The sequence below is a fragment of the Mustela nivalis genome (assembly GCF_964662115.1).
Source record: "Mustela nivalis genome assembly, chromosome: 3".
Classification (NCBI taxonomy): domain Eukaryota; kingdom Metazoa; phylum Chordata; class Mammalia; order Carnivora; family Mustelidae; genus Mustela; species Mustela nivalis.
The window spans coordinates 114,729,017-114,744,790 of NC_139022.1; the positions used below are offsets into that span (position 1 = coordinate 114,729,017).

At 35.3% G+C, this 15,774-nt stretch overlaps 1 protein-coding gene across 2 annotated transcripts in view; it reads right to left on the reverse strand.

The window, feature by feature from the left end:
- SLC12A2 (solute carrier family 12 member 2) overlaps positions 1-15,774 on the reverse strand; it is a 105,974-nt gene that overhangs the window by 27,867 nt on the left and 62,333 nt on the right. For both annotated transcript variants that reach the window (XM_082723097.1, XM_082723098.1), the window contains exons 11-17: positions 13,526-13,633; positions 12,369-12,492; positions 11,232-11,333; positions 9,201-9,356; positions 7,691-7,790; positions 2,764-2,875; positions 1,047-1,187 (exon numbers count right to left, since the gene is read on the reverse strand). In XM_082723097.1, the coding sequence (XP_082579223.1) occupies positions 1,047-1,187; positions 2,764-2,875; positions 7,691-7,790; positions 9,201-9,356; positions 11,232-11,333; positions 12,369-12,492; positions 13,526-13,633 (843 nt within the window). The remainder of the gene's footprint in view (positions 1-1,046; positions 1,188-2,763; positions 2,876-7,690; positions 7,791-9,200; positions 9,357-11,231; positions 11,334-12,368; positions 12,493-13,525; positions 13,634-15,774) is intronic.

The window sequence follows — 15,774 nt, forward strand, 5'->3', positions numbered from 1 at the left end:
GAGAGAGAGAGAGAGGGAAGCAGGCTCCCTGCTGAGCAGAGAGCCCGATGCGGGACTCGATCCCAGGACTCTGGGATCATGACCTGAGCCGAAGGCAGCGGCTTAACCCACTGAGCCACCCAGGCGCCCCTATTTCTCCTGTTTTATTCCATTAATTAAATTATCACTACTTCAATACCACTATGTCTTAAGTGGTATTGTAAGTAGTGTCTGTAGTTTACAATAAGGCTTTCTATCTGCCACAGAAAGCCCACTTCCACCCTTATTATTCTTGAGGATCACCTCAGATATTCTTACCCTTGTACTTGTCAAGTGTGAGAAATGTGAAACATTCAAAAAGAAGGGGCAGGCGCGCACATACACACAAAAACAAAACAAAACAGAAGGAGCACGGATGATAGCACTCTGAGCCTCCCACCTCTGCTTTAACAAAGTGAATGGGCTTCCAGATAAGCTTTCTTTGAAGAAAGGGATTCCTACAAAAATAGGATAGCAAACACTATCTTAGCCCATTTATTTCTTCCCACAACCTTTAGGGCTGATTGAGGAAATTAAGTTTCAAAGAAGATGTGTAACTTGCTCAGAAAATATCATAATAAGGAAGTGGCAGTGCTAGCATTTAACTCCAGGACTAATTTCAAATCCCATGTAAGTACTGTGTCATACACAAAAATGAAAGCGAAGTCTAAGTTTAGTAAATAAATAGAAATATAGTAAGGAACTAGAAATTAAAAAAAAAATTACGTAAGAAGTGCCATTACTTACCACTTAAAAAAACCCCACTGAGGTAGAGTGGAAAATGACGGGGAAATATCTTAAGGAAATAGCTTAAGATAACTTCCAGATAGATTTTGCCCTGCCAACCAACAGCACACTATCTCTGTAGTTCTTTAAGCACTCAGATTACACAAATCTTAATACTAATACAGATATTTTAAAAGATACACCATATTTATTAATATGAAGAATGACACCTAGCATGCAAAAGGTTTTAAAAGCTTACACAAAACTTGAATTTTGTTATTTGAAAAATGTAACGTATTTACCTGCATTAAATACTGTGCACCTTCTCTCAAATCATCTGCATGGACTGGAGCATAAAAAGCTTTCATCTTGTTTTTGATAAGCCACCGCTGGTATTTGGCTTGATCAATGGACATCTCTTTCATGGCTTGTCTTCGAGGGCCCTTTTGGATAAGAATATTAATAATGCCTTTAACTGAGAGATAAGCAGTCTACATTTGTGAAAATCACCCTGTTATACTAGCTTAAATAAGGTGCCTAAACCTTGGGGATGGGAGAGAACATTTCATTTCCATGTCAATGAATTCTTTCTGTAGCCCTGAAGATTATGACAAGATAGGGTTGATGGAACAGTTAAGGCACAGGAGGCACCATGAAAAGAGAGAAGAGAAGAGGAAGAAATACACACTGAAACATAAATAGGAAGTTTTGCAATACACTAAGTAAATGAGAGAAATAAGAAATTATTGAAAATGGAGAAGAGATCATTGGAGAAAAGTAAGAGCCTTCTGTTTTTCTACAAAAAGTTTCCCAATTTATTGTTTGTCCCCAATGTCTGCATTATTAATTTTGAGGAACCTGAAAATATCACTGAAAAGGCAAGTTTGCTGTAAAATATAAATGCATTTTTTCCTTCATACTTCTGTTAAATGATGAAGAACAGAATTAAGGAAATGAGATTTTCAACTTGGAATTCTATTTAGATCCTTGCAAGCAACACATAAAATGTGTTATATGCAAATGTATATAAAGTAAAAATCTAAAAGTAGGTTTAAGAATACGCCTTGATTGTTCATGAAAAAGTAAAGGAAAAATACAGTTTGTTTTTCCTAGGAGGAAAATTGCCTCATTTGTAATTTCTTGTGGTCAAAACCCCAACCTGAACTGACCAAACCTAGAGACAAATTGAAAAACTCCACCAGTCCTAATGGGGGACCAGGAGCCAGTGTCTTCGTGTTCTCTGCCAGACCGGCTTTGACTTTGGGTCTATACAAGTGAGAGGGCAACTCTAGCAGGAGCTGAGACATGGGGCATCCAACACACATTTCTAACAAGATGCACAGAACGGTTTGGGACAAAAGCTCTTTTGACAAATACTCCAATTTCTCATGCAGAACAGGTGACCCATCATCTAGCAATTCTTCTCAATAGACAAAATGCCAAAAATAGAAAATGACTTTTGGGTGAAAAGTTTACCACTATTTTTAGTAATGTTAGTACTCATGGTTAAAACACAAATGAAGAGGAAATTAACAATGTTCGAGCTTGGAAATTTAGCACTCTGCTTTTCTTTCATACTAGATGTTAGCTATTTACCACAATTCATCTACCTCCTTGAACCTCTTTTTTCCTCTAGTAGTAAACATTCCTTGTGTTCTCAGAACAGTATGAAAAATCTTAGTAAAAAAATGCATATAATGTATTTCATTTAGACTCCTTACCAAGAAGCTACTTTTCTTAGCCAAGCCATTTTTTAAGAAAAATGTAGTTTGGTAAAATCTCATATTAAATAAGAAAAAGAATGAAGATCCAAAATTCTAAAGTCTTTTCTAAAATGAGGTTTTGAGACTGCTTAGAAAATTTTGAATATTTTGAAGAATATAACTAACTTCAAAAAAACCCCAAACTCAACAGATCCATCTTGTCAAATTGCTTCATACTCAGAAAGCCCCACAAATTACAAGTTATACACACAGAGCAAAAAATGCCTTAATATAAAAAAACAATACAAACACTTACCATATGTACATGACTACAGATCATCAAACCAACATTTTTTGTGAAATCATGAACAAGATGAAGTAAAGCTGGGCGTGAATTTGGAGCACCTGTCATAACAAGACACTGTGGCCTAATTTAAGATTAAAAAATAAAACAAAATTAGAGGAGTTTAGATTTTTGATAACATGGACATGTTTTTAAGTTGCTTCTCTTAAGAATGTATTATTACACTAGAATCTCCTTTATGCAACTGTCTTCAGGACAATACACCACAGAATTCTCAAAAGAAGAGGTCTTTCAACCAGGGTTTATCAGTACACGAGAAATGCAAAAACAAAACTTCTTGGAACAAACATCATACCAAATGTGCTTCTAAAATAATAGGTAATATAATATATCAAGATTCTGGTAGGTATTGCAAGAAGAAATAGAACAGTAGGGGCGCCTGGATGGCTCAGTGGTTATTAAAGCCTCAGCCTTCAGCTCAGGTCATGATCCCAGTATCCTGGGACGGAGCCCCACATCAGGCTCTAGGCTCAGCAGGGAGACTTCTTCTTCCTCTCTCTGACTGCCTCTCTGCCTACTTGTGATCTCTGTCTGTCAAATAAATAAATAAAATCTTAAAATATATATATATATGTAACAACTTTTCACCGTCTAAAGGTAATAAAATATTCCAGGTTCTTTCACAGAACTCAAAAAACTTCCTAAGAATATGGCGTTCTCTTCATGTACAAACAGGTCACCTTCCTTCTTAGCTTGATCATATTATAGTGATTTCTACTTCATAATATCAGCTCTCTCTAATCTAGCTTAATTTTCATGACAGCCATCATATAAGAAAAATCAGCTGCAGTTGATTTGAAGATTTTTATCTGAAGTAAAAGTTTTAATTTTAATTATGATGAAAATCAAAACTAAATTGAATTGCCTTTGTAGATAAAAAACAGTGGTATGACTTTCACATATTCTTAACTCTTGATTTTAGCTGACAAGAAATGGAAATCAATGTTATTTTATGAAAAATATTTAGGTATCCATTTTAGAAGTTCAAATATTACCATAAATTCTTTAAGTTCAAATATTACCATAAATTCTTTAAAGCAAGAATTTATATTATTAAAACAAACTTTAACAAAAGGCAAATAAACTAAAATTTCTGATTTAACCACTAAATTAAATCTTAGGGTAGGTCCTAATCTCATAAAATAAGCATGAAAACTTGAATAAATACTATTAAAAAAAAAAAAGAAAGAAAGAAAAAAAACAGGGGCTCCTGGGTGGCTCAGTGGGTTAAAGCCTCTGCCTTCAGCACAGGTCATGATCCCGGGTTCCTGGAATTAAGCCCTACATCGGGCTTCTGCTCAGCGGGGAGACTGCTTCTTCCTCTCTCTCTCTCTGCCCGCCTCTGCCTACTTGTGATCTCTGTCAAATAAATAAATAAAATCTTAAAAAAAAACAAAAAAACAAAACCAGAACAAAAACTAACCTATCCAGAATTTTAGTAAGCTATCTGAAAAAGAATTCTCCCTGTCTGGGAGAATGACTTGGGAGAATCAAACACGACATCATCCTCTACAGCCCAGTCTGCTCGGTCTCCCCGTCTGAGCTTTAGCAGGTTAAATAGCTCCCCACATAGAAATTACATAATTTCTAACCTTCTTGGTAGCTTACAACTGACACTCTGAGTGACTTACAATCCATTTCCTCTAAATTGGAAGCAGGCTACCCTTCATACTTTGTTTCCCTTTCCTGTAAGCTACACCATGGATGTGGTGATGACTTTGATCACATGGACAAAAACATCTGCTAGGAAATGACAGAATGACAAGATGCAAGAAATGTGGGGCCTGAATGAGCCAGTGCAGCAAGTGTGCCGGCCATAAGCCACACATATGTCTCTGGACTATCATGTACCAGTGATGTCTGTCTTGTAGAGCCACCGCATAAGTTAGTATATTTTAATGGTAGTTTAACTTACACTTTAACAAACCTAGTCCTACAGTTAAATAACTTGTAGTCCCTATCTTTACTAAATGGTAAATATACCAGACAGGCTTAATTTGGTATAGTTGTATCATGCCAAAATGTATAGTACAAAATATATTAGAAATGATGAGTACCAAAGACATCTGTTTCATTTTAACTCCTTCCTCAAAAAACGCCATCGTATAATGGGATTTTTAAGGCACAAAAATCCACAAAAATATGAACAGTAATACAGAAATACTGAAAGCCAGAAAGCAGATGGTAGAACAAGAAAGGATGTAACAAATCAAGAAGAGGCTAAATCTATGAGCAAGCTGTGACGCTACCTGATTTTATGCCTAAAAAAAAAAATCACCAAAATGCCTACAAATTAGAGGTGGTAGGTGCCTCCGGAAGAGGAAGGGGCCATGTATTAAAGAGACCAAAGTCAGAAGCAGTTGTTTCAGCTCGGCACAAGAAACCACTAGACAGAACCAAATCATTTCCATCCCTATGATGAACAAGTATCTCTATCCTCCCCCAATTGTTAGGCTAGGGCTTATTTGCCAGAAAGGGCTCAAAATCACAACGTGGTATCACTTCCTGATACTCAGAATGGCTAGTACCAAAAAGACAAAAAGTAAGCAAGGATGTAGAGCAAAGGGAGCCCTCATGCACTGGTGTTTGGGGAATGAAAATTGGTGCAGTCACTATCGAAAACAGTTTGGAGGTTCCTCAAAACACTAAAGAGAGAGTACCAGAGGGTCCTGTAATTTTACTATTGTGTATTTTGGTGATGAAAATGAAAACACTAATTGGGAAAGATAAATGTACCCATATGTTTATTGCAATGTTGTTTACAACAGTCAAGATACGGAGGAAACCTAAGTATCCAGTGGTAGATAAATGAATGAAAAATATGTGGTATATATACACACAATGGAATATTACTTGTTCATAAAAAATAATAAAATCTTGCCATTTGCAACAACATGAATGAACCTAGAGGGTATTATACTAAGGAAGATAAGCCAGACTGAGAAAGACAAATACCGTATGATTTCACTTACATGTGGAGACTAAAAAAATAAGAGAAAATAAACAGCAACAAAGGGAGAAAGAGAATCATAGAGAACAAACTAATACAACAACAACAACAAAGAAAGAAACAGACTCATAAATATAAACTGCTGGTCACCAAAGGGAAAGGGATTAGGGAGATGAGCAAAATGGGTGAAGGGATTAAGAGGTACAAACTTCCAGTTATAACGTTAAGTCTTGGAGATGAAAAGTACAGCACCGGGAAGAGCTGATAATACTAAAATACATGTATCACGGTGAGCACCTTCATCATGTATGTGATGGTTAAATCACTATGTAGTATACCTAAAGCTGATTTAGATTTTTAAACATTTTTAAAAACCTTGTTATCATTATTTTTTTAAGCAAGTTCTATGCCCAATGAGGGTCTTGAACTCATGACCTTGAGATCATGCTCTACTCATTGAGCCAGCCAGGTGACTCTAAAACTAATTCAGTATTATACGTCAATATACTTCAATTAAAAGCATTTTTTTTAATTAAAAGAGAAAAAAGAAGTCTGCTGGTCTGTGAGATACCAGCAACAACCAAAGGCAAAAGCAGCTACTTTCATCGGGGGAGGAGTGAGAACACATTTGCACACTGAATCTGGAGATCTCCCAACCTCCTTTCCAACCTAAGAACTCTGGTAGCCAGGACTTTTATCAACAAGCAGAATATTAGAATATTCTTTCTGGGCAATCTAAGAAAAAAACAAAAAACAAAAAACAAAAAATGAAAACAAAAAACAAAAAACAAAAGTCTTCAAGATGACTTAAATTTCTCAAAGAACCAGTAAAACCACATTAATCTACAGTAAGGGTTTTACTGACAAGCCCCACCTATAAATGCAGTTTCCCTGGCCATGGACCACAATTACTTCAGACCAAGCTAAACCTAAGAACCCAAATTAAAGAAACAGGAAACAGTGAATAGAAGACTTCAAAGAAACAGAAACTACGAAGCTCAGAAAACAACATCTTTCATGAAGTTTGGTGAAGGGTGAGATGCTCATGTATATAAAGTTAGGAAAAGAAAAGAATGGCTCCAGAGGAAACAAGGAAGGTGTACAGACAAGAAAAAACAATCATAATTTACTACATGGATCAGCTGGGAATCATTTTAAAAAGTTATAAAAATATAAATATGAAGTACGACCTAATCAAAATAATGACATAATAGTATACTGTGAGGATGGGATAAAGGGAAGAGCGCATGTGTGTGCCACCACATGCGGATGAAGGGCATGCACAGATAAGGCCTAAAACATCAAAAATACAGTGAAACAATAACAATGTCTGAGAATATCAAGTAATTACTAAATGGATCAGTGAAGAGTTGAAAGTGGTTGCCTGTGGTAGGTCACAAGGGGGGACACAACAGATTTTCATGACAAACCCAAGTTTCTTCTCTCTCAACTATGTTTATGTGTAATTCTGATAAAGATTTAAGAAGTTATTTTGGAATAAAATATCTCTTTTCAATGTTCCCATTCCTATAACGAAGGAAAGCAAAAGGTTTTCATTGATGGCAAATTAACTTTGATTCTACTTAGCAGTTATAAAGTACTTACAGAACTTCGATGGCTGCAGAGGGAAGAAACAATTCACTTTGTGAGCACTGACACTTAAAAGCCTTCAAATGGGAGACTTCTAACACTTTCACTCTTGTAACATTTTTGTAAGTTAAATAATTCACCTCTTTGTCAACTTTTTGTAACTAAAAAATCTCATCCTTGTTTTTGAATAAAATGCCCAACCAAAGTCCAGCCAAAACAAAAAAATAATCTATGCTTTCAGGAAACCTCTCATGAAATAGCAACACACAAAAATGTTACTGAATGTTAAGAATGGACTACCATATACAACCAATGATTCTATGCTACCTTACTGCTCACCTAAAGTTTTTCACATGGTCTTCCACTCCCGAAAGACGAATCGAATGTTGCAGTGCATTTAGGTAAGTCAGAGCTTGTGTAGAGGATCCCCAGTTCACATCTGTGGGAAGACAGTGTTCATGTAGCAACACACCAACATTAACCAACAATCAAGAACCTATCTGAGACACAGAGAAGTAAACAGAGCTTTCATATATTAAAAAAAAATCAATTGCTAAAATAAACCACTGTACTCTGAACTATAGCATGACACTATGCTAATCTGAACTGTAATTGCTTTTAAAGTAAAATGTAGAAAAAACTAAGGTGACAAGGCTGCACACATGCCAGGCATGCAACTAAAGAAAGTACCACAAGTAGTTTTTAAATTATTACAAATATAGCCAGACATCTAACAAGAAAGAGGCAGATCTCTGAAAGATTTCAAAACTCTGAAAGGACCATTTATAGTACATAACTGTATAAGTTATTTGTACAGGCAAATTTCATTCTGTATTGAATAAACAGCCTGGACACCAAATATGATTTTAGACATCTGTTATTTTAGAGAAATAATTGTTTTTAAGATGGTTAAAACATTACCTTCTTTGTCCATTTCATTTCTAAGGCCAGCACTCTTATCCAAAACTTCATATCTGGATTACAAAATGCTTCCTCACAATTTCACATGGCAACATGTGAACTCTTCTTTTGGGGCCCAAATTTGTCAAACCTTTTTTACTGGTTCTTCCCTCAGAGTTAGAGGTCACCGTACTACACTGGATCAACATAACCAAGTGTCATCGTCTTATGTGGAGATAGACCCAATAGTTATCAGTGTGATAACTTCTGGGTAATCTTTAACTATTTCCCAGTTAAAAACACCTTTGTTGGGAGGCCTGGGTGGCTCAGTGGGTTTAACCCACTGCCTTCCGCTCAGGTCACGATCCCGGGGTCCTGGGATGGAGTCCCACATCAGGCGACTCGCTTGGCGGGGAGATTGCCTTTCTCTCCACCTCTGCCTGCCTCTCTGCCTGCTTGTGTGCTCTCTCTTTCTGACAAATAAATTAATAAATAAAATCTTTAAAACAAAATAAAAACAAAAAAATCCACCTCTGTCAAATCTTCTTTCTAATATACTGTAAATTCTATGGTACTTACTATACAACAGGTACTAAGACTACAGTAGTAACATATATATTTATGAGACTAACAGTTACTACAGGAGCTATTTCATTAAGTCTAACCCTTCAAAAAAATTTTTTTTTAGGTATATTGAGGGCCACCAGCATGTTAATAATGCAAATGTGTCATTTTTCTGTAAGTAGGATTAGTTAAGTCTAATTTACAGGTAAGTAGGCATTCCAGAGAATAAAGTTATTTCCCTAAAATGATATGTATTTGGAAATGAAGCATTTTAGGTTTTATAAAGCACCTTTCAAGTACACAAAAGATGATGCTTCGATATAAAATAACAAAGAACTTCTAGATGTTTTCTAGCTTGAAATAATAAATGTGAAAAACTACTGACCTGGTTTTTTGTAGGTAACATAAATATACAGCCCAAGGACTATTACATATGTTAGCAATGCAGCCCACCAGTTAATAACAAACATCACTATGCAGCAAAGAATCGCTCCAAGAAGTGATATCCACATGTTGTAGTATTTGAATGCAGGACGCCACCCTAACGGTCACAAATAAAACAGATACATCAAAGTCACTCAGATACCTTATCTGCTTTAGACAGTGGTACATATGTATGCACAAAATAACTTTCTTTGTGGTCACTTTAAATAGTAAGTATAAGGATAATGTGTAACAGTAAAGCCATAGGGCATTACTAAGCCCAAGATCTGAAGGCCAAGAAGAGAGCCCATCTGTTTACTTCTGTTTTATTCTATATTACTAGTTTCTGTATTCAATAAATTCTTCATCAAAAAAAAAAAAAAGTTTAAATCAAACTATCTTAATGAATGGTTAAAAACTACAAAAAACTGAAAGAATTTTTCAAATGTAGCCCTTAATAGTGTAGTTTTATGTTCTGGATTTTAGCAGAAGACATATCTATATTCTAATGAATATACAAGAGAGTTCAAACAGAATGTTCTTGAAAATTGTTAGAAGTTGACCTACCTGCTAGAAAAATTAACAGTTAAATATAGAAACTTACCTTTGGTTAAGTATTTAAGAATTAAGTTCACTCTAAGAAAAAAAAATGCTGAAGACCACGTTTTAAAATTTTTATTTCAGAGCCAAAAATATTTTTAAATCATAATTTAATATATTTCATATTCTTTTTTTAAATTAAGTTTCACACAAAGCTATGAGAAAGAATCCAGGAAAATTCTGGGGACCTTTTACCTAATTTCTCTCAATGATAATATCTTGCAAAAGGATACTGTAATATCACAACCAGGATACTCATATTAATAGAGCCAAGATAAAGAAGAGGCCAGAACAAGTATCCCTTGTGCTGCTTTTTACAGCCACACATACACTTCTAAAATTTATATTCTTAAAGTTCTGAGAAGTTTTTAGGTCCCTAGAACGAAAAGTGCTTTTTGTTCCTTCAATTCTTTCCCTGGTATCCAACTGTTGTCATGGTTTGTAACAAAAAGCCATCAATAAAAGTATAAGAGGCACTTTTTCAGTTGCAAGTGACCCTTTATAATAGAACTCCATAGAACTTATTGTGTTGAAAATATTTTTCTGGGCAGGAAAATATAGCTAAGAAAATATTTTTCTTAGCTATACCATTATAATGTTCTTAGAACCTAAACAGAAATCAGCTAAATAAACAAAAACAGGGAAAGAAAAGCACAATAATTCTTTCAAAGTGTTAGAATTTGAGATTAATGCTCTTACATGCTTCGAAGACAAGAAACAGTATATTACTGGGAAACTTCATGATAAAGAGATCTTTGAAAACTCACTAAATTTGACTCATCTGTGAAGGCTGACTGAGCATTAATGGGCTAAACACTCACAATACCATCTTTTTTTTTTTTTATTTTAAATTTTTTATTTTTTTATAAACATATATTTTTATCCCCTGGGGTACAGGTCTGTGAATCGCCAGGTTTACACACTTCACAGCACTCACCATAGCATATACCCTCCCCAATGTCCATAACCCCACTCCCCTTCTCCCAGCCCCCCTCCCCCCAGCAATCCTCAGTTTGTTTTGTGAGATTAAGAGTCACTTATGGTTTGTCTCCCTCCCAATCCCATCTTGTTTCATTTATTCACAATACCATCTTTTAAAATGTGTTAAAGTTGGGGTGCCTGGGTGGCTCAGAGGGTTGAGACTCTGCCTTGGGCTCAGGTCATGATCTCAGGGTCCTGGGATCCAGGCCTGCATCCAGCTCTCTGCTCAGCAGGGAGCCTGCTTCCCCCTTTCTTTCCTGCCTGTGATCTCTGTCAAATAAATAAATTTGTGATCTCTCTCTGTCAAATAAATAAATAAAATCTTTTTTTTTTAAATGTGTTAAAGTCTTATTTTCTCTAAAATCAAAGACATTGGTGCATTTACAAAATTTTTTAAAAAATGTAAAATCACCTGGAGATTTTGCAAGTGATGCATGGAACACCGAAAAATTGATCAATGCATATGATGCAAGGAAGAAGTTAGAGATAATTGGAGCAATAACATTCAGCTCAGCTGCAAAAGAAACACAAGGTGTTACTTTTTGACTTTTTAAAAAATGAAATTATTTTAAACCTTTAGATGACAGCCTAAGGAATAGTCCAATATCCAGCATTCAGACTTAACAGATACGTATATTTGGTCATATATAGTTTGTATAATTTACTTTTCAAGAATCTAACCTTGGGTCCACAGTTGAAACCCTTTATACCCCATTCTTCCAAAGTTGGTATATTTTTTTCCAATGGTACTACACAGTTTTACTAAATATATATAGTTCACAAGCATTAGGCAGTTCTGTTTTGGGTATTTTAAAAGTCAGACAAATAATATCACTATATTTATTATTCTACAACTTGACTTGATGCATTTGTTATACTGGAGATTCATTCATATTGATATATGAAAATCAATTTTATTCATTTTTTTTACTCCTGAATATTATTCTGCAGTTTCATTCTTTTGCTAGTAGGTATTCAGTTTGCTTCCATTTTTCACTATTATAATTAATGGCACTAGGAACATCGTTGCATGGGGCTTCTTGGGTATATATTCAAGTTTCCCTAGGGTAAATATTCCTAAAGAGAATTGCTGGATTGTGAGAAACTTAACTCAACATGCTAATTTGTTCTCCCAGAGTAGCCTTACCAAATAGATACCTAGCAACATTACATAAGAGTTAGTTTCCACACATGGTGGTATCATCAGACATTTAATAAAAGCCCACTGTCATCTTTACCAATGAAGACCCATTTAGTTCACTTGCGATCAGAGGCAAAAGTGCCCAAAACTAGATTACTGAAGTCTATACCTTCAGAAGGGGGACCTGAAATCTTTTCCCTTATGCTATTATCTCATTTGTTTCAGGGACAAGAACCTAGGAGTTCCCTCTCATGAGGCTTTAGTGACAGCAATAATTTGAGCAAATATTTACTGAGCACTATTATTTGCAGTATTTTCTATATGCTCTTTAAATTGATCACAAAGAAACTAACTTCATTTAGTAAGCAAAGTAAGGTTTTCTATTAGCACGCCATGTATATGACTAACCAATTAAGATGAATCCAAGGGCAATTAAGAATGTTAAGATGTAGCCACGAAGAGGTTCATTATTTTTCCCGTAACCTTTAGCAAACATCTGGAAAGCTGGGTAGATGTTGTCCTTACAAAGGGCCTAGGGAAGAAATGTCAATATTAGAAGGAAACAGAATGCAATTAGCTGTACATATTTCTTACAGTTTTGATAGGTTATTCAGGAATAGAACACAAGTTCCTAATTCTTGGTTCTCTTTCTTCCCCTTGGATGACTCTGCTTTACCTACAATCTGTAAAGGAGACCATGTATTTCAAGCATCAAAAGGTGGCTGGTTCAGAACACCACTGAAGTTTTTATCTGCCTAACCCTACCCTCACACTGAAATTCTTCCATGCAAAAAAAAAAATTTAAAAAATCTGAAAACTTAGGGTGACATAAGTATGACCTACATTAAGAAAAAAAGTCTGAATCCTAGATTTAAAGCATATAAAAATCCCAATTATAAACTTAACCACTTTTCTTAAAACTTTACTAAGAACTGTTTAAAGAAATATATTCTACATTTATGTACTGACTGGCTATTGAAGTTGCAATATTAAGAACAAGGCTGCAGAATCAATGTTTCTTTTTTGGACTTAGTAAAAATAAGTATTTCCTGTTCAGTATTAGCTATTTATATCATATTGATTAAAGGGAGATAATGTCTACCTTATGCAACTTTCTACCCTAAGTAGTTAACAGAACATGTGGCATATAGTAGGCATTCAAATATCTGTAAAGTAAAACATAAAGGCTGACATACTGCTAAGAGGGACAAGATCCTTTAATTCTTCTGATTTATGCTTGGAATGCATTCATTAATCTTGGTAAGACAACAGAAAAAATTAGCAAAGAGAGTATGTAAAAAAAAAACAAAAACCCATCACTACTTCCAGAAAGACAACTCAAGGATTACATCCTGACAGTAGGTTAATGCACTAAAGTTTATAAAAATAGAAACATTCACATTCAAACACACAAAGTTAAACATCTGGCTTGAGATATGTGTGTATAAGTCATATACACATATGAGGTTGTAGAGGTAAACAAAGGATTTGAAAAAATAATCCCAAATTGAAATGTGCTATCAAAAATTACCCTTCAATAACATCTGTAATATGAAAATACCTACCTGAAATATTTTGGGAGCACTCACAAGGGATGCTAATGCAGAAGAAAGAGTGGCTGAAAAGATACCAGCAGAAATTAATGGTGCAAATCCTGACACCATGCTCATTACCTTAAAAAAGGGACAAAAATGAAAAATTAAGTCTTGCAAACCACTAAAAAAAAAAAGTACTATACATATTTATTATGCTAATGAAGGAGACTGATATCAGGGAAATATGGTAATAATGAACAGGAATAATGGTTACATGCATTATAAATTTCTGAAACAGAAATTTTCTTAGCCTTTACCTTCAATCTTTTTTTTTTTTTTTAAGATTTTATTTATTTATTTGAGAGAGAGAGAGAGAGAATGAGAGTAGAGAGGTCAGCAGGAGAAGCAGACTCCCCGCAGAGCAAGGAGCCAGCTGTGGGACTCGATCCCCGGACTCCAGGATCATGACCTGAGCCGAAGGCAGTTGCTTAACCAACTGAGCCACCCAGGTGCCCACCTTCAATTTTTTTATTTGGTAAAATTTCAAAGACATACAATGGTAGAGAAAATACATAATGAGCAAATCCTCATGTCACTGTGAATCAAACCCCAGCTATCACTTAATGCATAAATGTTTCAGTACGTACCTCTAATCGGTAAGCACATTAAAAAACCTTAACGGCAAAGCTGCTGTCACAGTTTGAAAAGTAATTCTTTAATATCACCAAATAGCCTATTAGCATTCCAATTCCCCCAACCTGTCCATCTTTTCTTGCCTTTTTAAATAGTTTGTTTCAATCAGGATTCACAAAAGGACCACACATTAAATTTGGTTGATATGTCTCTTAAATCTTTTTCAATCCACGAGTTCACTGTTTGCTTCCTTTACATTTTATTATTTTTGGGTCACTGTCCTATAGAAGCCTCACACTCTGGATTTTGCTGACTGCACCTCCAACTTGTGTTATTTAACCTGCTGGTCTCACCTCTGTATTTCTAGTCAACTGATAGACAAGATAGAACTAGTTGACTGATAGGTCATCAGACTGAAGCCAGGTCTTCTGACAGGAATATTTCAAGATGGTACAATACACTTCTGTCAGGTAGTTCTTTCTGTTTGTGGTTTTGTTTTGGTTAAGGTAATAGACCTGTACTGTGGTTATGTTTTTTCTTTTTAAAAAGAGACCTTAAGGGCACCTGGGTGGCTCAGTTGGTTAAGCAACTGCCTTCGGCTCAGGGTCATGATCCTGGAGTCCCATGATGGAGTCCCACACAGGACTCCCAGCTCCGCAGGGAATCTGTTCTCCTTCTGACCTTCTCCCCTCTCATGCTCTCTCACACACTCTCTCTCAAATATATAAATAAGAATTTTTTTTAAAAAGAGACCTTAAATACTGGACCTAAATGTGGAAATATTTCTGCCTGAAAGGATCTAAATCTATGATTGGTCTTCACATAATCCGGGAAGTAGGAAGTTACAAATAAAATGAAGTCAGCCAAGCACTGGTGACGGGTAAAGCTTAACAATGTATGCTAGCTAGGTACATTACACTGCTTTTCGATCTTCGTACATGTTCAAACATTCCCCTACTTAAGTTTAAAAAAAAAAAATGGATTGACCACTTAGATCGTGACATGACAACCAGATAAATCCAAACTCAGAGGCAAAATGCAAAGTAACCTGCCTAGACTCTTTAAATATCAGTGTCCTGGAAGATTACAACAGGCAGGCTGGTAAGTCCCAGATTAAAGGATTTTAAAATAATAACTAAATGCCATGCATGACCTAGATTGTATCTAGGATATAAGAAAAATAACTGAAAGAGACATTACTGAAACAAGTGGGGAAAGATGAAGGTGGAATATATTTCGGTAACAGTATTTTATCAACATTAAATTGCTTAAGTGGGATAACTATACCACACTCATTTGGAGTATTTCAAATACTCTGATAGGCATTTTATGATATGTATAATTTATTCTTATATGTTTGAGGAGAAAAAGAATATAGATATATTCAAAGATAAAGCAATGGGGTAAAATATAAACTAGTAATTTTAAGTGAAGGGGTAGGTAAACAGGTATTCACTGCACTGTCCCTTCACATTTTTGAAAACTGTGAAAAAATAAAATTAAGCTGGAAAATACATCTGGTAGATTCAGGTACTGCCATCTTGACCCATCCATTAAAATTTCACCAGCAGACAAACAGTGACCATCACCTAAATTCATTATTACTTCCTTAGGAGATATTTACGTGTGTGTGTGTGTGTGTGTGT